The sequence below is a fragment of the Lathyrus oleraceus genome, chromosome 6 (genome assembly GCF_024323335.1).
Source record: "Lathyrus oleraceus cultivar Zhongwan6 chromosome 6, CAAS_Psat_ZW6_1.0, whole genome shotgun sequence".
Classification (NCBI taxonomy): Eukaryota; Viridiplantae; Streptophyta; class Magnoliopsida; order Fabales; family Fabaceae; genus Lathyrus; species Lathyrus oleraceus.
In genome coordinates this window covers 502,553,250-502,575,305 of record NC_066584.1, presented here as the reverse complement: position 1 = coordinate 502,575,305, position 22,056 = coordinate 502,553,250, and the positions used below count along the sequence as shown (strand labels likewise).

At 34.1% G+C, this 22,056-nt stretch overlaps 1 protein-coding gene across 2 annotated transcripts; it reads left to right on the top strand.

Annotated features, from left to right (window-relative positions):
• The first annotated feature begins 17,406 nt into the window (after nucleotides 1–17,406).
• On the top strand, nucleotides 17,407–20,294 carry LOC127097718 (uncharacterized). Of its 2 annotated transcripts, none has more exons than XM_051036214.1 (5): nucleotides 17,407–17,575; nucleotides 17,749–17,937; nucleotides 18,739–18,882; nucleotides 18,985–19,178; nucleotides 19,346–20,294. In XM_051036214.1, the coding sequence occupies exons 2-5, from the start codon at nucleotides 17,808–17,810 to the stop codon at nucleotides 20,144–20,146; spliced, it is 1,269 nt and encodes a 422-aa protein (XP_050892171.1). In that variant the 5' UTR covers nucleotides 17,407–17,575; nucleotides 17,749–17,807; the 3' UTR covers nucleotides 20,147–20,294. The 2 variants fall into 2 exon arrangements, with proteins under 2 accessions (XP_050892171.1, XP_050892170.1); XM_051036213.1 differs by lacking the exon at nucleotides 17,407–17,575 and adding an exon at nucleotides 17,589–17,648.
• The last annotated feature ends 1,762 nt before the right edge of the window (nucleotides 20,295–22,056 follow it).

Genomic DNA, 22,056 nt, shown 5'->3' with positions numbered 1-22,056 from the left:
TGTTAGTAGAGGCAAAGCAAAAAGAAAATAAAGAGAGAAAGAAAAAAATCATGCATACACTGCATGCATGGCATTTTGCATACATCATGCATGTCCAACATTTCTTTTACAACTGATCCATTCTTCCCACAGATATTTCAGCTCATCCCCAACAGAAGACCATATACAAAAAACCCTACTTGCTTTCCAATTAACCATTTCCCATTAATATTCGTACCTCACGTTACATTCTTTTCCTGCGGGGAAAATTCTTCGTTATTTTGGTATTTAATCCTCTCTTACCTCGAACGTTTGAAATTCGTTTCTATTCACACCTTCAGGTCCAAGAAGATTAAATAAGGGTAGTTGTCATACCCCAAAATTTGTCCTCCCCTTTTCATTTTCATCTAACCTTTTGGTTTGAGATTCATTTGCATCCATGTGCATTCATACCATCTAGTGTACTAACATCATCATAGATTCAAAACTTTGAGACTGTTTATACCTACCAAAGAGCTAGGATTTGCTTGAGGATCAAGCCCTGGGAATTTTTATGCTACAGTCAAAATGGAGATCCCATCATGGTGGTTAAGGTGCAAAACCCTAGTTGTAGGTGCTTGAGGCCTTGGAGATTGCATCTTGGTGTTAATTCATGCTCAAACCCTAGTTCTTGGTCTTTGAGGCTTGTGAATCTTGGGACTTGCATCAAGGTGTTGAAACCCTAGTTTTGGTTCATGCCGTTGACAGACTACTCACTTCTTAGTTTGAGGTTCTTGGTTGTTGCTTAACACTTTGATATTGACCTGGATAAAACCCTAATTCATTGTACTATATGCTGATTTAGTCAATCTATCCACTATAACCCAAACTGAATCATTCCTTTTAGAAGTCTTAGGCAAACTTGTCACAAAATCCATGGAAATACCTTCTCACTTCTGTTTAGGAATATCCAATGGTTGCATTAAACCCAATGGTTTCTGATGTTCAATCTTCAACTTCTGGAAAGTCAAACACATACATAAATGAAATCGACTATATCATTCTTCATTCTTGGCCACCAAAACATTTTCTTCAAGTCTTGATACATTTTAGTAGCACCGAGATGAATACTCAGACTACTTCTATGACCTTTGTTTAAGAATACTCTTCTTAAGTTTTGGCACATCATGTAACACAAAATCTGTCACATAAATGCGTAACATCATTCTCATCTATTCTAAAATCACCTCCTTTACCTTGATTGATTAACTCCAGCCGGTGAATCAATCCCAAATCCGATTTCTGACCTTCTCGGATTTCTCCAAAAATACCATTAGTCAACTTCTCTAACCTTCAATGATTTGGAGTTCAACTTACTTCAAGAGTAAGTTTTTTAATTTACTATAAATTGAAATTCTAGTTATCAGACTTTGGATGTCACACAGGTTGTTATGACATCCAATTCTGCACAGACAGGGATTATGCAGAACTTAATTATAAGTGCAGTAAATAACACAAGTAATTGTTCACCCAGTTCAGTCCAACATGACCTACATCTGGGGGCTACCAAGCCAGGGAGGAAATCCACTATTAGTAGTATCAATTCAAAGCTAAACTCACCCGTTTACAACTTATCACTTAATCCCTACCCAATGCAATTTCAATCTTAATCTAAGATCAGAGTTCCTACTCACTCCCCCTCAATCACCTCAGTGATATTAAAAACACTTTGAAGTCACACTTCAAAAACAACTCTTGGTTATGCTTCACAGCTTAAACCAAGATACACAGCACTCACGCTTAAAAGCTTTGAGTGACACAACACTTACAACTCAATGAACACCCTATGCCAAAGCAATCATCTATTTGATAATGACTTGGCTTACAAGATACGTCTAATTCTAGACTCACAAAAATACAGCAGTGAAGTAAGATGGACACACTAAATCTTCACGCCTCAAAATCCCTGAAACTGAATGGAGGAATGCCTTCCTTTTTATATTGCAGCACCTGGGCTTTTGCACCTGTATTTTCCTGAATTTTAGGTCACATACGTTCCCTTAAATTCAATATTTAGGTTGCTAACAAATAGGCTATTTGTTAGGTTCATTGAATGTAGCTTGGTTGTTGATTTCCTGAATTTTCTCTAAGCTGTTGACTTCCTAAAGAATAGCCTGAGAAAGCTGTAACAGAAAACTGAACAACCTACAATTTAGCATATGCTGTCAGGCATGAATGTCACGACATTCAGCTTGACATCAAGGTCCATATGCTGAGTCTGTTTTCCCAGAAAACAGACTGTACAAATCTGCTGACCTGTACATGATCAATATGACCATACTACAGTACCAGATTACATTAGTAAATGTCAAAGTGTCCAACTTAACATTTACACAGTTGGCCTTAGGTTAGTTCTGTAATTCTCTTGAAGAACAAACTAACTAATATGCTGAAGTATAGCAGAACACCACTCTGCCCAATCTTCAGTAGCTGCTGTCAATGATGAATGTCACAACATCCAGTTTGACATTCAATCAGTAGGCCTTATGCCAGGTCTGGTTCTTCCTTGATAACCAGACTGCAAGTGAATACTAAGTTCTAACAGAGCTTCTGTTCCTCAGTATCTGTTGACAGGTATGAATGTCACAGCATTCAATAATCCTGTGTTAGCTAGTCCTGCAGTAACTACAATGTAGTTACATATACATGTCATGACATCAGTCAAGACATTTGTGTTTTACCATACAATGCAGCCAATTAAACACCTACAAACTCCCCATTTGGCAAATTTTTGGCTAAAACACTTTGATCCCCATAACAGAGTTCATGGCAGCGGAATACAACTAGCTAATACACTCAGAGTGGCAGCACACTCACACACATGGAAGTTAAATAAAAACTTCACATAGCAGCACACATATATTCGAAGTTGCACCTAAACTTCAACATCAGCTGCAAGGGGGGGGAATCTTCAGATCTGTCATGAGAGTCTGTTGTAGAGACCCACTCTGTTTGTCAGGGGTATTGGTGGTTATTACTCCCCCTTTTTGTCACAAATGTTGCCAAAGCCAACAACATAGTCAGAGCACAATGACAGAGTTCCAGACTTGGTTTTACTTCACAGTTTCAACCAAGTTCACAACCACTTGATCTTGCTTCACAGCTTCGATCAAGTGATCACCCACTTTTGCTTTACAGTAGGTACCACCATATCAGATGCCATGATGTTGTTTCTGACATCCAGAACCACTCCTGCATGAACAGCATCCTTGAACTCTTGCAGGTACAGAGGCCTTCTCTCTGTAGGGTGTCCCCTTACCCTCTTGTATTCACCCTTGTTGCGCGCAGCATAGCTATGATATGTTGACCAATCATAGTCTTGTACAAATAGTTTAATAGGCAGAGCTATTAAACAATTTATCCCAAACATCAGTGGTTGCTATAATGTCTCAGAAAGACATATTCCCAGTTTGCTCCTTAAGTTTTCAAACTGAGTAGCATCCAGAGCCTTTGTAAATATGTCAGCCAGTTGAAGATCCGTGGCTACATGTTCCAAAGTGATCACCTTGTCTTCCACCAGATCTCTGATGAAGTGGTGCCTAATGTCAATATGTTTGGTCCTGCTGTGTTGGATGGGATTCTTGGAGATGTTGATGGCACTGAGATTATCACAGAACAATGTCATGACATTTTGAGTGACATTGTACTCAGTGAGCATTTGTTTCATCCAAACCAGTTGGGAGCAACTGCTTCCAGCCGCTATGTATTCAGCCTCTGCAGTGGACAAAGAGACACAGTTCTGCTTCTTGCTGAACCACGATATGAGGTTTTCTCCTAAGAAGAAACATCCACCTGATGTGCTTTTTCTGTCATCAGCACTTCCAGCCCAATCAGCATCACAGTACCCAGATAGGACAGGCTCAGACCCATGTGAGTACAGTATCCCATAGTCACATGTCCCATTGATGTACTTGAGGATCCTTTTGACTTGATTCAAGTGACTCACCTTGGGCTCTGCTTGATATCTGGCACACACTCCAACTGCATAGGAAATGTCAGGTCTACTTGCAGTTAGATACAGCAGACTACCTATCATGCTTCTGTACAGGCATTGATCAACACTGGGTCCTCCATCATCCCTGGTTAACTTCAGATGAGTAGGAGCTGGAGTCCTTTTGTGCCTGGCATGATCCATACCAAACTTCTTAACTATGTTCTTGGCATACTTGCTTTGGGAGAGAAACATGGAGTCCTCCATTTGGTTTACTTGCATTCCAAGGAAATAGGTCAGTTCTCCCACTAGACTCATTTCAAACTCAGATTGCATCTGGTGAACAAATTTTTTAACCATTTGTTCTGACATTCCACCAAAGACTATATCATCCACATAGATTTGAGCTATCATGATTTTGCCTTCCTCATCCTTCACAAACAAGGTTTTATCTATGCCACCCTTTCTGTATCCATTTGTGGTCAGAAATTCGGTTAACCTTTCATACCAAGCTCTGGGTGCTTGCTTCAACCCATACAAGGCTTTCTTCAGCTTGTATACATGCTCAGGTTGGTTAGGATCACTAAACCCTTTGGGTTGTTCCACATAGACTTCTTCATTCAGGTAGCCATTCAAGAATGCACTCTTCACATCCATTTGAAATAGCTTAAACTTCAGGATGCATGCTACCCCCAACAGCAATCTGATGGACTCAAGTCTAGCCACAGGAGCAAATGTCTCATCAAAGTCTACTCCTTCAACTTGAGTGTATCCTTAAGCTACTAGTCTTGCTTTATTTCTAGTAATTACTCCTTTCTCATCAGATTTGTTTTTGTAGATCCACTTGGTACCAATGATGTTGGACCCTTCAGGTCTTGGAACCAGCTCCCATACTTCATGCCTTGTGAACTGCTCGAGTTCCTCTTGCATGGCAATGATCCAGTATTCATCAGTCAGGGCTTCTTTCACATTCTTTGGTTCAACCTTGGAAACAAAGCAGGAATTTGAGTTTATTCCCCTTGACCTGGTAGTTACACCACTGGTGGGATCCCCTATGATAAGATCCTTAGGGTGGTCTTTCTGAATTCTGATAGATGGCACTTTGGCAGGTGCTTCTACTTCACATTCAGGAGGAGGTTCCTGTACTTCTTCAGGCTTGACTGGACTGTCAGTTGGACTATCAAGGAATGTTTCAACATCCTCCATGACATCGGTTCCTTCCTCTTTATCATCCACAATGACATTTATGGATTCCATCAGGACATTGGTCCTGTAGTTGAACACTCTATAGGCTCTGCTGTTCGTGGAGTATCCCAGAAATACGCCTTCATCACTTTTGGGATCTAGCTTCCTTCTCTGTTCACGATCTGTGAGAATGTAGCATTTACTTCCAAAAATATGAAAGTACTTCACAGTGGGTTTTCTACCCTTCCATATTTCATACAGAGTGGAGGAGGTTCCTTTTCTCAAGGTGACTCTGTTGTGAACATAGCACGCCGTATTCATTGCTTCAGCCCAAAAGTGCATAGGGAGCTTCTTTGCATGAATCATTGCTCTGGCAGATTCTTGAATAGTTCTATTTTTTCTTTCAACTATTCCATTCTGCTGAGGAGTTATAGGGGAGGAGAACTCATGGCTTATTCCTTCAGATGAGCAGAACTCATCAAACTTGGAATTCTTGAACTCAGTGCCATGATCACTTCTAATCCGGACCACACAGCTGTCCTTTTCTCTTTGAAGTCTTATGCACAGATCCTTGAAGACATCAAATGTATCTGACTTCTCTCTGATGAAGTTTATCCACGTGTATCTGGAATGGTCATCAACCACCACGTAGGCATACTTCTTCCCTCCAAGACTTTCCACCTGCATAGGTCCCATTAGGTCCATGTGCAGCAGTTCCAGAACTCTGGAGGTTGTGGAATGTCCCAGCTTTGGGTGTGACATCTTGGTTTGCTTGCCCACTTGGCATTCTCCACAGACTCTACCTTCATCAATCAGAAGCTTTGGCATTCCTCTGACTGCTTCCTTGAATATGATCTTCTTCATTCCACGTAAGTGGAGATGGCCAAGTCTTCTATGCCACAGCTTCACCTCCTGTTCTTCCTTGGCTGAGGAGTACGTTGTGGAAAAGTTAGAGAGGTCAGGTTCCCACAGATAGCAGTTGTCTTTGGACCTGGTTCCTCTCATAACTTCCTGATTGTCACCATTTGTCACAATGCACTGCTCCTTCGTAAACTGAACATGAAAACCTTGATCACACAGCTGACTTATACTGATGAGGTTTGCAGTGAGTCCTCTTACTAACAGCACATTGTTCAGTTTTGGCACTCCAGAACAGTCCAGCTTGCCCACACCTCTGATTTTTCCTTTGGCACCATCACCAAAAGTCACATAGCTGGTGGTGTGAGGTTGAATGTCTGCCAGTAGATTTTCCATACCAGTCATATGTCTTGAGCATCCACTGTCAAAGTACCAGTCTTCTCTGGAAGAAGCCCTTAGGGCAGTGTGTGCTATCCTAGCATACCATTGTTGCTTCTTAATGGGAACACATCGCTTGCGTGTGTTATGCTTAGGTCTGACAGGTGAGGCTCTGTTAGGGAAGCCATGAATCCAGTAGCAGAAGGCTTTTATATGTCCAAGCCTGCCACAGTGGTGACACCGCAAATTCTGGAATATTCTCTTCTGATGATCATTCATCCTAGCTCCTCGATGTTGAGACATCGGTTGTGACATCTGCTTGAACTTCTGAACTTTAGCCTTTGGGCGTTTGTGTTCAGCTCTTTTTCTAAATCCTAGCCCAGATTTGGTTCCAGACTGCTGTCCCACCTTTAGGATTTCTTCCAAGGTGTCAGTTCCCTTGTTCATCATTCTGATGGATTTGGTCATCTGGTTCAGCTTGGAGGTCAGCAGGGCTATCTCATCATTCAGCCCTTCTATGGCAGACAGTTGTTTCTGTCTCTCATCTTCCAGTTCCTTGATGAGTTTCTTGTGCTTTTCACCTTGTGCACGTACTTCTGCACTGGTGGTACACAGCTTCTTATATGCTGCAGCAAGTTCATCAAAGGTCAGCTCATCTGCACTTGTGTCATCTTCAGAGACACACACACTAGTTAGTGCAGTGACATGTTTGGCAGATTCTCCTTCAGATTCACTTTCAGAATCTCCTTCAGACCATGTGATAGCTAGCCCCTTATTTTGCAATTTGAGGTAAGTAGGACATTCAGCTCTGACGTGTCCATACCCTTCACAACCATGACACTGGATTCCCTTCCCATGGTTGAACTTTTCTTCAGAAGTTGATCTTTTCTTAATGTCAGACGGGATGTTCTTGACATTGGGTCTACCTCTTTGATCAATCTTCTTCATGAACTTGTTGAATTGCCTTCCAAGCATGGCTAAGGCTTCTGATATACTTTCATCACCTCCAGTATATCCTTCTTCTGCCTCCTCTTCAGCATTAGATACAAAGGTTATGCTTTTCTTCTTCTCAGCATACTCACCTAAGCCCATTTCAAAGGTTTGGAGAGAACCAATGAGCTCATCTACCTTCATATTGCTGATGTCCTGAGCCTCCTCTATGGCAGTGACCTTCATAGCAAACCTCTTAGGCAAGGACCTGAGAATCTTTCTTACAAGTTTCTCTTCGGTCATTTTCTCACCTAGTCCACCAGAGGTGTTTGCAATTTCAAGAATATTCATGTGGAAGTCATGAATAGTCTCATCCTCTTTCATCCTCAGATTTTCAAACTTGGTTGTCAGCATCTGAAGTTTTGACATCTTCACCTTGGAAGTACCTTCATGAGTTACCTTGAGGGTATCCCAAACTTCCTTAGCTAGTTCACAATGGTGCACTAGTCTGAAGATGTTCTTGCTGATTCCATTGAACAATGCATTCAAGGCCTTGGAATTTCCAAGAGCTAGTGCCTCTTGCTCCTTGTCCCACTCTTCTTCAGGAATCTGCACACTGACTCCATCTTCACCTGTCCTCATTGGATGTTCCCATCCTTTGTTGACAGCTCTCCAGACTTTGCTGTCTAGAGACCTTAAGAAGGCTATCATACGAGGCTTCCAGTCATCATAATTAGAGCCATCCAACATGGGTGGTCTATTTGAGTGTCCTAAGTCCTTGTCCATGGTACTAGAAAGTAACTTCCCTAGATCTCACCCAGAACTTCACAGGCAGGGTGCCTGCTCTGATGCCAATTGAAATTCTAGTTATCAGACTTTGGATGTCACACAGGTTGTTATGACATCCAATTCTGCACAGACAGGGATTATGCAGAACTTAATTATAAGTGCAGTAAATAACACAAGTAATTGTTCACCCAGTTCAGTCCAACATGACCTACATCTGGGGGCTACCAAGCCAGGGAGGAAATCCACTATTAGTAGTATCAATTCAAAGCTAAACTCACCCGTTTACAACTTATCACTTAATCCCTACCCAATGCAATTTCAATCTTAATCTAAGATCAGAGTTCCTACTCACTCCCCCTCAATCACCTCAGTGATATTAAAAACACTTTGAAGTCACACTTCAAAAACAACTCTTGGTTATGCTTCACAGCTTAAACCAAGATACACAGCACTCACGCTTAAAAGCTTTGAGTGACACAACACTTACAACTCAATGAACACCCTATGCCAAAGCAATCATCTATTTGATAATGACTTGGCTTACAAGATACGTCTAATTCTAGACTCACAAAAATACAGCAGTGAAGTAAGATGGACACACTAAATCTTCACGCCTCAAAATCCCTGAAACTGAATGGAGGAATGCCTTCCTTTTTATATTGCAGCACCTGGGCTTTTGCACCTGTATTTTCCTGAATTTTAGGTCACATACGTTCCCTTAAATTCAATATTTAGGTTGCTAACAAATAGGCTATTTGTTAGGTTCATTGAATGTAGCTTGGTTGTTGATTTCCTGAATTTTCTCTAAGCTGTTGACTTCCTAAAGAATAGCCTGAGAAAGCTGTAACAGAAAACTGAACAACCTACAATTTAGCATATGCTGTCAGGCATGAATGTCACGACATTCAGCTTGACATCAAGGTCCATATGCTGAGTCTGTTTTCCCAGAAAACAGACTGTACAAATCTGCTGACCTGTACATGATCAATATGACCATACTACAGTACCAGATTACATTAGTAAATGTCAAAGTGTCCAACTTAACATTTACACAGTTGGCCTTAGGTTAGTTCTGTAATTCTCTTGAAGAACAAACTAACTAATATGCTGAAGTATAGCAGAACACCACTCTGCCCAATCTTCAGTAGCTGCTGTCAATGATGAATGTCACAACATCCAGTTTGACATTCAATCAGTAGGCCTTATGCCAGGTCTGGTTCTTCCTTGATAACCAGACTGCAAGTGAATACTAAGTTCTAACAGAGCTTCTGTTCCTCAGTATCTGTTGACAGGTATGAATGTCACAGCATTCAATAATCCTGTGTTAGCTAGTCCTGCAGTAACTACAATGTAGTTACATATACATGTCATGACATCAGTCAAGACATTTGTGTTTTACCATACAATGCAGCCAATTAAACACCTACATAAATCATGGTCTTTAAATTGAATCTAATATAATAGTTAAATTAGTATTTTTACTTAACTAATCATTAAAATTAATTATTAAGAGTAAGATAAAAAAACTTGAAATAAATTAACCTCAACTTTTTATATATATAATATCATGACGTCACACGTTACATAATAATGGTAGAAACTATACATAATTTAATGATTTGAAAGCAACTAGAAGTCATAAACACATAGATTTAAAAACATCTAACATTATTATCAACCATACATCATTATTTATATATATAGCTCTTGTCAAATCCTATTTATGGTCATCCCTGACGAGCTGTGTTGATATTGTTTATTGCTTTTATTCTCCTCTCATTCCTATTTATTTCATAGCTACGTTAATTATCATAATTACTCAACCACTTTTTTACATCCATTTCAGTTACCTTAGCTTAGCTTTCACAAGAGCTGTTAAAATAGTCTGACTTATATACGGTTAAGTTTGAAAAATTATAAGACTTGTATCTTAAATTAGAGTTTATATTTTTAGAATTTTTGTTATCCTATCTTAAAAAATCTATTATTTATTAAGGTTAACTCGTATGGGTTATAGTTATAAACTTAAAAAAATTATATTAATATTATTGTCTTACTCTAATATAACAAATTAATCTTTTTATATCATTAAATTTATCTCTATTATATTCAATTTTTTACTTTTAAATTTTATATATTAAAATAATTACTGTTTTATTTTATTTTATTAGTTTTTCTTATATTAAATATACTTATTTTATACAATTTAGACGTATGTATTATATTTATAGAATATAATATAGTATTTAAAATGTATTATATTTAAATAATTAATTTTTAATTTCATTTATAATAAATATTACATATTTTAATTTTAATTTTTTATTTTAAAAAAGATATTTTTATGATGGAATAATCCTAAACCCAAGACCGAACTCAGATAATAATTTTTAAACCATATCATAATAGAGTTTTTTGATCCAATCTAAAAAGTCTATAAAAAGTTTGTGACCCGTTAAAACCGATTCATTTAGAATCGAATAATCCATTTTGACGGTTATAACTTTGACCATTATTGTTCCATCCTATTTCATAGTAAAATTTTATGATAATTATGAGTACACACCCTTTCTATCAACTAGTAATTGTACCCGTGCATAATAAGTTATCTTAATAATAAATTAGTATAAAATTGAAATGTAATAAATAATAAGTAATTATATTTTAAAATAATTTTTTACATAAGATAATAATTAACCCAAAATATAGTACCAATTGAACATGGTTATAGTTTTCAAAAGAGAGAATAAAAAATTTAAAAAATGAGATTAATTACTATACACGGTCAGTGTAAAAAGTTTTACACCGTCGGTTCATCACCATCACCCGTTTGTATTACTTTATAGATTTTTAAAATAAAAGTCAAACTTCTTTTAATATCCAACGTCTATAATTAAGTGATGGTGTAAAACCCTTTTACACTGACAGTGTATTTCAATTAATCTCTTAAAAAATTGACATCTACATGAATCATATTCATAGTATATAGCGTGATGAGAGAATCAAATATAAATTTCCTTTTTGTTTTATAACTATGAAAAAACATCATAAAATATTTTGTTAAAGAAATAATATTTGTCATCGTATATAAGCACGTTCATACCAACACTCAATGTTAAATGCTAAACAATAATATATAATTGATAATGTGAAAATACATATTTTGGAAGTTATATACTAATATTTTGAATAAATGACATTTACTCTTGTTAATAGTCATCGCAAATGATACAACAATATGAAATTGTTTATGTTGAAATGTGAATGGAATTTTAAGGTCAAATGATATAAAAAATAATCTAAGTATATAATCATTTTGTCCAATATTACTATGTGATATGACTTTTGACTCAACCTGATAGTCTCCTATATGTGTAGATACTAATGCTTATGAACTATATAACCCTTACCCGAATTAATAAGTTTTGACTTAATAACTAATTAAGTTTAACGATCATCTAGATTAATACAACATATATAATTCTCAATGATACTTATTAGTATGACGAATCTTAAATGCGTTGATCTTCTATCAGAAACATGTAATGATGATAATTCACTTGAGATTTCAGTTAAGAAAATATCTCCATTTAATCTAATTAATGTAGAAACTACCCTCTAGATAAATATTTTATCGGTTCCACCATATCCATATAGGAAGAAAAGACATCCACAAGCCTCATTCACTCTACTCATTATTGTATCATATATTCTCATTTGTTCTTCGGTCATTGTGAAAGATAAGTTAATGTTTGGTGATCTAAACGTAAATTTTGAGGATCATAATTAAGTTCGTCATGGAGAAGACAGTCATGAGATTTAGAAATCAAATACATGTTTACTTGAGGCATAACTGAGAAATCTTTAAGTATTTTTGGTGTTGCTTTGCAACAATGTTTATATCTCTACAAAAATTAAATTTTTTTATTCATCTTTTAACAAAACAAAATCTTTAAAAAGTAATGAAAACATAAGATTTATATAATAATAACTAAATGAAATTTTATGAAAATAAAATAATACTAAATATTTTAAAATTTATAAAAAGAATATTTGATTACCAAAAAAATTGTAATAGTCGACATTGCCCAAGTGAAATTTATCTGTTAAAAATTTCCAAATATCATTTTAAGTAAAATTGAGACTTGTCTTTTAATTTGATAATAATAAAGTAATAAATATTCTTTTAAATGCATCTCCAATGAGATGTTTTAACAATAGCATCAATATACCATTTGTCATCATGTATAAGATTTTTATATTTTCAAAAGATGTCGATATTATCCACTTAAAATTTTATTAGTTAAAATTTTTTAAGTATTATTTCAAGTAAAATTCAGACTTGTCTTTTGATTTGACAATAATAAAATAGTAAATATATTTCTTAAAAAGATAAATGTGCCTCCAATGTAGTGTTTCAACAATAACATCAATATATATGTCATCATGTATAAGATCCATTGCATAGTAAATATGGTTTTTATATCTTTAAAAAGATGTCGACATTGCCATATAAAATTTTATTAATTAAAAATTTCCAAGTATTGTTCTATGTAATATTCAAATTTATCATTTAATTGGACAATAATAAAATAGTAAACATCTTTCTTAAAGAAAATAAACGTGCCCTAATGAGATGCTTCATTAATATCCATGTAATGATAATTATGAAAACACTAATCTCATAATATCCATGTAATGAAATTATGAAAGCTAACTTTAAATTTGATAAACCTGTAATATTTCAACGTCTTCGTTGTTGCCAATAACTGTGAATCTCTAAAGTAACATTGAATTATTTTAATATTTATTAATTATATTATTTCAATTTTCATATAAATAAAATAATTAAATATAACCAAAAAAAACTATCCTCAAATATAAATAAATGAAAGTAGAAAATTAGCTAGTTAAAGTAAAAAAATAAAATAAAAATATCAAATATAATAAATAAATAAAAGAGAAGTTATCAAAGTTAATATTCATGAATGTCGTGGAAGTTATTTTAATATTTATTAATTAAATATTTCAATTTTTATATAGAATAAATAATTAAATATAACAACAACAAAAAACTTAAATATAAATAAATAAAAGTACAAAATTATCTAATTAAAGCAACAAAATAAAATAAAAATATTAAATATAATAAATAAATAAAAGAGAAGATATCAAAATACCCTCAATTTTGGCACACAAAATTATTAAGAGACTTAATAACTTTTATATATAAGATATTTTATTACTTTTATTTAAAAAAAATTCTACACCACCAATTCACCATTATTATTATTATTATTATTATTATTATATAATTAATTCACTCTTATATTTAATATTAACAGTAAATTATTTTATCTATCAACCTATACATTATTTATTTAAATAAAATAAAATAATCTAAAAATTTAATAATTCAATCACTTTGTAAATTGAGTATATACCAATAAACAATTAGAAAATTATCATATTATGGCCATACAAGATATATCAAATTAAAAGAGGTTGTTCGATGGTTGATCAAATAATCAAGACTAAAAGTTCTTAGTTAAATAATTAAACAAAAATAAAGGTGTTACAATAACACTTTAAAGTAAAGTCTTCATTAGAAGTGTTAATTAAGTCTATCTGATTTGGATGATGGTTACATTATATGATGAAGGCGTCAAGTGTTGTGGCAATCAAGTTTTGGTGTTTGGAGATCAAGATATCAAAGCCTATCTTTGGATGACAACACCTAATGTTAAGTGGCGTAGTGAAGATCTCTGATAAGTTATATGTTTGGTAATGGTTTCTATCATGAAGAATTATCTTAAGCTTCACTAAGGATAAGACTCAAGGTTGTAGTAAGGAACATGAAGCTTGAGAGTTGTGAAAGAGAGGAAGTGTGAAAGCTTGTTGTCGAGTGATATATTTAAGTAAAGGTATAAGATTAATTCTCAAATTTACTAAGGCAAAACACACACACTTTTGAATGATCAAAAAGTCTCTCTTATTTTATTTAGTCAACTGAAAAATATTTTTGTGCCTAGATAATGGTTTAGAGACTCATTATAATCAATTAGAAGGATTTTTCACTTGGCATAATCGATTATTCCATTAGGATAGTCGGTCATCTCTTCTGGAAACCTTAATAATCAATTAATAGGTCTCTTAACCAACTAGAGATATCGCTTTTAAAAATATTTTTTTTTGTACTACGTACTCGATTATTCTTGTGGCAAAATAGATATGAGCTTTAAAAGGCCTATGAATTCTTTTCTTTTTTAGCCACGTTTTGTCATATAAATAGAGGGATTCCCCTCAGTTCATTACACACGAGAAAAATATATTCTAATACCTATCTATCACTTTCTTCTTTCTCTTTTTATTTTCCTCACTTTGCATTAGTATTTTTGAGATTGAATTCTTTTATATGTGAGGTGTTTAGGTCTAGTGTAATGGCATTATTGTAATACTCCCTATGTCTCACAATAGGTGTCCTCTTTGAGATTTTCACACTTTTTAAGATAGTGATTAATTGTGTTGTTTCAATGATAAAACAAATGTCATTTACTAAAATAACCTTATTAATAATAGATCGTGTAATAGTTACATGAATTAAAATACAATAAATAAGGATAAGTTAGTGGAAAGAAATAATAAGAAATAATTTGAGACAAATAAAAAAAGAGAAAGAGGACACCTATTGTGAGACAGAGGGAGTATCTAATTGTGAGAAGTTTATTTTAGTTGTAAGCTTAACCAATTGAAATAATCTTGTTTGATTATTGAGTTGAACTTGTTAAAACCTCTATTTAGTTGGGAGACCTCCGTATTTAAAACTCTTCTTTGGTTCGTGAGGTTATCCTGGTGTTAAAAGCTCTCAGTTGGTTCGAGATTGTCCTGGTGGTAAAATCTCTTGGTTATGAGGTCTTTGTAGTTAAAACTTTCTTGTTCAGTTAGGAGGAAATTCATTAGAAAATTCCAGTCATTTTGTAGGGAGGTTCATGGGTAAAAGCTATCAAAAGCTCACATCTTAGTGGAAACTCTCAAGAAGAAATTCTTGGATAGAAGAGTAGGTTAAATCATTAGGCTAAACCTCTATAAATCTATGGTATATATTTTTCTTCCCTTATCTCTTTACATTTTTGTTATTTACTTTCGCTGCATTTCCTCCTGTCTGATTTTCTCAATTCCGCTGCATATCTCTCATTTATTTTATAAAATTGTTTTTAACTTTATTTTTATCAAAGATTTTTATTCATACGCCATTTTTCAAACTCACACAATTCATCCCCCTCTTGTATTTTGAGTCACTTTGTGCAACATGTTTCACACATTCTTGTTTCTGAAGTCATTTGTTATCTCAATTTCTTCATTTCGTCAAATCGTTAAGTATTTTTTTAGAGATATTAACTTTTTAATTGACTCTCGGTCCTTTTCAAAAATCACTCCAAAAAACCCTACCTTTATGCTTTTAAGTTTCAAGAAAAACCCAGTGAAAACCAAGTTTAAAGTTAATTATGTCATGAAAATTATATCAGTGAGGTGTTTGGGTCTAATGTAAGGGCATTATTGTAATATTTAAATGTGAGAAGTTTGTTTTGGTTGTAAGCTTAATCGATTAAAAAAAACTCTTGTTTGGTTATTGAGTTGAACCTGTTAAAACCTCTATTTAGTTGGGAGACCTCCGTATTTAAAACTCTTCTTTGGTTCGTGAGGTTATCCTGATGTTAAAAGCTCTCAGTTGATTCAAGATTTTCCTGGTGGTAAATCTCTTGGTTAAGAGATCTTCGTAGTTAAAACTCTCGTTTTTAGTTGGGAGGAAATCCATTAGACAACTCCAATCATTTTGTAGGTCAGGAGGTTCGTGGGTAAAAGCTGCCAAAAGCTCACATCATGGTAGAAACTCTCAAGAAGAAATTCTTGGATAGACGAGTAGGCCAAATCATTAGGTTAAACTTCTATAAATCTCTGATACATCTTTCTCTTCTCTTTTCTTTACATTTATGTTATTTACTTTTGTTGCATCTCCTTCAGTTTGATTTTCTCAATTCAGCTGCATATCTCTCGTTTGTTTTATAAAATTGTTTTTAACTCTATTTTTATCAAAGGTTTTTATTCAAACGCCGTTTTTCAAACCCACACAATTCACCTCTCTCTTATGTTTGAAGTCATTTGTGCAACATGTTTATAACATTCTTGTTTCACAAATCATCTATTATCTCAATTTCATCATTTCGCCAAATCGTTTTGTATATATTTTTTAAAATATTAACTTTTTAATCGACTCTCCATACTTTTCAATAAATCTAAAAATTATGTCTGATAAACTAAAATTATTTAATACACTTTCATCTTGAAAATCTAAAATAATAATTATGTTTTTTTTCTTCATAAAAAAATGTTTAAAACAATATACAATGCACTTCTATTTTCTTTTAATCATCCCATATTTACTATATTTGAATTTTTTGGAGTTCATAAATAATGTTAGAATATTTTAAAATAAATTTGTTTACATAAATATCTATTTTGGAAATAAAATAAAATAATAATGCATTATTTATTTAAAAAATTCTAAACTTACAATTTTAAAATGAATTATATTTACTAAAATATTTGTTTTAATTATAAATAATAAAATGGGTAGGTGAAATAAAATACATTAAATATAAATATATTATTAAAAGAATACATAATATTTTATTTATAACATAAAATAACAAATAACTTAAGATAATTTGTTTTCAAATGAAATATGTGTTATAGTTTTAAAAGATAAAACATAGGATAAAGCAGGTAGAGTTAGGACAAATCGTGTTAGTTGAGTTAATGGTGATTGAAGTTAAATTTAATAAGGAAGACCACGATTCGATCCTGATCAAAAGAGGTTGAAATCACTTGATGATAGAACTGACATTCGAATCGGATTAGTCGATCCAGTAAACAGGATGTCGGTGGTGTAAAAAAAATTACTAATATTTCTTTTTTTATTATATTATTTATTATTTAAACTTTTTCTACTTTTTAAATTTATTTTCACATATTATTTATTAAAAAGAGGTATTTTATAAAACAATTTATAAACTTTACTTTCTATAATATTTCTTAATTTATAAGAAAATAGTATAAAAGTGATGTTGTGAGCAAGATCGGCACGTACAGTTGGCACGTGAGTTTCTAGAAGTTTGACAAAGTTTTCTTTATTTTGCAAAAAATATTCAAACATGCATTCAAAAGTTGTGAACTGTTTTATGATATGCTTTTGTCCTTTTTCCATGCTACATTCAATTTGGTCAAAAAGATCTAATATATTCTAAACAATGCCACAAACACAACCACATGGTCAAAAAAACACACCCTTCTTTCTCAATCTTGTTTCACAATTTTCGTTGATTACTAGTTTCGTAGAAAATTGTTGTTAATTTATACCTAATCACATCTCAACAAACCTGTTACTGTTTCATTTGGAATTTTGTAACATCGTCTTTGACTTCCTAGGTACTTTGATTTTTCATTCTTAAGTCTTGTTGTTTCTTCTTTCTATGTTGTTTCATGGGTGTCTCTATTTGCTGTATGCATAATATGTCTTAGGTTTTTGTTTCATTTGTTTTTCATCCTATGATATATGTTAATCTGTGTTTAATTTTTGATTGTTGGATTTGATTTCACAGTTACTACTACCCTTAGGTTGGTTTGTATCAAAGGGGAAGTTGGTGAGAGTTGGATAGAGATGGCTCAGAATCCAAGAGTTATGCCAAACTGTGTTTATGCTTCTAATCCCTATCATGAATGCACTTCAAATTGCTTGCAAAAGATCAAGGAATCCAATTCCAAACCACCTAAGAGTAAAAAGACTTTTGGTTAGTTCTATCTCTTATTTTAATCTATTTGCTCCCAGAAGCACTTTTGGGAGAGATTATGAAAATAATTTATTTTGATGATTGCTTGTGAAAATAACTTATATCTGACTTCAAAGGAGTTTGTTGTTTTGTTATATTTTCTTATAGAAAACACTTATATGTAAGCACTGAAAACGTTAGTGTCGTCTTTAAGGGTGTACAAGGCGGGTTACATATGTGTCACGGGTTGTCTTTAAGGGTGTGCAAGGCGGGATACCGCAGAAGGCCTCAAAATTTTCACGATTAACCGTGGTTAAATAGAGGCTCGTGAGTCATAACACATTTGTCATAGTCAGGGCCGTCTTTAAAGGCGTGTAAGACATGCTACCGCATAAGATCTCAAATTTGTAACGATTAAATTGTGGCTAAATAGGACCTCTTAACATATTTGCCACGGTTTAAGGACCCTGTAGTTTTGCCAAAGTTGAATTGCCTCGACAACCCTGATAAACGTTTATGCTAGAAGCACTTTATTAAGCTGTTTTTTTATAAACCGGGTTTACTCTCCGCGCGACTGCAGAGACTAATACCTCGAGTTATGCCTAAAACACCATTTCTGCATTATTGGTGGCTTATTCTGGATTTCAGTTATTAATGAGTATTTGTTCTATGGCCTCTAGTTATGTGTAAACAAAATCACTTCTATAGTTCTATCAACTGTAATAACTGTTTATCACTATATATTGCTTTTCTGTTTCTCAAATTTACTTTCTCTCTGTATTGATATTACTGATACTTATCAAATCTGTTTTGTTGCCAAAGCTTATCGCAAAAGTGTTACCGATGTTGGTAAAGCCAAAAAGACGAACGAAGAAAAACGCACGCTCTCAGGCTGTCCTAAAGCATCTAACCCTTACCATGAGTGCGATGTAAATTGCCAGAAAAGAATGTCGGGAGCTGATTCAGGTCTTCTTTCATTTTCTATCTGCTATTTAACGATATCAAATTCAACGACGGTGAATGTTTAATCATGAATATGTTTCTGACTACAATCTTCTCGAACTGTAGGTGTCGTTTCGTCAAAGTTTAATAGGAGAATTACGATAGGTTCTAAGCCTGAACTCCCGGTTCTTGACAATATTCCGGACTCGAAAGTCGGAGCTATTTATCTCAGAGATGCTGCTTCACCAATATCAAAATATTATGAAACGAAAAAGTTGGAGCCAATAAGCAATGAGATAGTACCAGCTTTCGATGGCAAGGTAACAACGACTTCTCTTTTCTCAGAATTTGTTAATCTTCCTTGTTATCGTCTTCATTTCACACGGACTCGCGAATCAATAGATGATATATTTTAGTAATATGGTATCAGAGTCAGGTTAGTCGTCGCATATAATTGACTTTTCTCTTGCCGTTGTTTCTTTGGCAGCCTGGCAACGGAAAAGTCCAACCAAAGGATGGTTTCGATCATCTAGCCGGCACAATACCAACAAAGCAGGCAGGAGACAAAAACTCTTCGACAAAAGTTGTTCCAATTGCCTGCATCGACGACATTGGAGAAGGCTTTACCTCATCAGCTGGTGCATCCAAGCACTTCAGTTATTCTGATATTGTCTGCGACAACGAGGACAGTGATGAAGAGGAGAGTGATTCCGTGGTTTCCGAGCGTCGTGTGCCGGTTGGAAAATACCATGTGAAGGAAAGCTTTGCTTCCATCCTGCTGTCCATCATTAAAAAGTACGGTGATATCGGGGAAAGCTGCCATTTGGAATCGGTTGTGATGCGATCCTATTACATCGAGTGCGTGTGCTTTGTGGTCCAAGAGCTGCAATCATCCTCAATAATGCACTTAACATCGTCCAAAGTCAAGGAACTGTTGGCCGTTCTTAAAGATGTAGAGTCTGCTCAACTTCGCGTGGAGTGGCTGCGTACGATTGTCAACGACGTTGCTGAAAACATCGAACTCATCAACGAGCACCAGACCGTGGAAACGGAGAAGGCCAACTCTGATAAAGAAATGAAATCATTACAGGAAGAGCTTGAATCAAAAATTGAAATTCTTGTTCAGAAAGAGCAAGAGGTGGCAGATATTAAAACGAAGATCGACGGAATCAGAGGACGTCTCGGCGAGCTTGAGGTGGAGTCATCTGAAATGGAGAAGAACATGTTAAGTATCAAATCCAAGGTTGATAATTTGGATAGCAGATCATTGCTAGATGAACTACTTTAATTTTAATAATGTAAACTTTATAGGTAATATATGCATAACAAGTAGAATATGCAATGCAAGTGAATGAATAATAAACTCATGGGAACTATATGCTACATTTTCAAGCTAGGTAAAGCTATGGTTATATGATAGTAATACACATTAAACACATGCACTCTCAATGCTTTACTTTGATTTTTTTATTTAGAGCTAGTTATTACAACAACTTTGAGTTTAATGATACTTTTTTTTTTCTGTACTGCTAGTTTATATTATGATATTTAAGGTGTTTGATACATTTTTTTATCCATTGGAAATTCAATAAGACAACTACTGTTAAACAAAGAAATTAAACATTCAAGTAACATAGAAAATAGAATCTGCAAGCACAGATTGTAGTAGTTGAAGTTGTTCAAGTTCAATCTACTCATTAATGAAAAGAAAAACAAAAGATGTTAAGCCTGTCAAAACTAAGCACCATGATGCTTATGATAAATGTCTGAATATTTGTTATTATTTGTTCTAAGTAGAAGAGGAATTGACGACACTTTGTTATTGTATATTTTCGGTCGAAGAAACGGATCAAACAGGTTAAAGAGGAGTAAAAATGAAGATTAAAGATCAAAGAAAGACGTAATAATGATCAAGTATGAAAAAATAAGGATTTAGTGAAAATCGGATGGAGAAATGAGGAAAAAACGTGCAACTTCTCGAATAATCACGCGCAGCATCGCACGCGTGAAAAGTTTATTTTGTCAGCATTGCACGCACGATGAAAAGGATCATGTGCGTGATAGGTCCTTTTCTGGGTTTATTCTAACGCGTTCTGGATATATTTGATAGCTATAAAAGGGAATTTTTAGCATCTTTTCAGGGATTATGCGAATTTTGATTGAAAGTGATGATAAAGAGTATCAAGAGGGCGATTTTGAAAGCATTGAAAGCCAATGGAGGTCAGTTCTTCAAGGATTTCCATATGCAATCTTCATCTTATTGCTTGGTATTTGATTGTATTGTTATGGGTAGCTAAACATCTCTAAGTTAGGTTTTGTTTGATGAACTTATTTTGAACATGTTGGGGCATATATTTAATTTGTCATTACATGAATAATCGAAGTTATATTTCTATTCAATTGCTTCTTATGCGTAATATTTTTTATGTGAGATACTATTTTAATCTGATCATGGGTGCATAGGGAATACTGATCATTGGTCTATGCGTTGGAATTAGGGCAATTATTGTGCTTACGCCGGTTGCATTGCCTAATCTCACTTACGCTGATTGAATAGAGATATGAGACCCCTAGTATGAATTAGTGAGCTATACACCAAGCGATTGGGTATAATGGTTTTGTTAATTCGTCGTGAAAATATAACGACGTTATCATTCATGTAATGCATTAAACATCAACATGGAATAATTAAGGGATTCTATATAAAACCTGACTCCTTTTGCATTATTTCAGAACAACTTTTATCTTTGCATTCAAACTCAAAACCCCCAACTACTTACACAACTATTGTTTTGTTAAATAGCAGTTCATGTGGACTCGATATCTTATTATTACTGCGACACTATTAGTACACTTGCCGAGAAGTCATCAAGTTTTTGGCGCCGTTGTCATGGACCGTTGATAATTTCAACAAGGCGACGCTTGTGCAACGTTCTGTTTATTTTGTTTTTGTTTTATTTATTTATTTATTTTATTTTTTATTTTTATTTTCATTCTTGTTTAAATTTTTTTATCTAATGCATTGTTACTAAGGTATTCTTCTTTTTATGTTGTAGGCGAGGTGAAGACAAACATGTAAGATGAAATTTATGCTAGCTTGACAAAATTTAAAGCTTATTCAAAGGAACTTGCAGCAAAAACTCTACTTCAAAAAAATGCGAGAAATTATTCAGAGACAGAACCTTACATCAACATTGA

Excerpts from the sequence above, each read along its gene's own strand:
- LOC127097718 (XM_051036213.1), top strand. Across the intron at positions 18,883-18,984 it reads AATGTCGGGAGCTGATTCAG|GTGTCGTTTCGTCAAAGTTT; the intron begins GTCTTCTTTCAT and ends CTCGAACTGTAG. Across the intron at positions 19,179-19,345 it reads TACCAGCTTTCGATGGCAAG|CCTGGCAACGGAAAAGTCCA; the intron begins GTAACAACGACT and ends TTTCTTTGGCAG.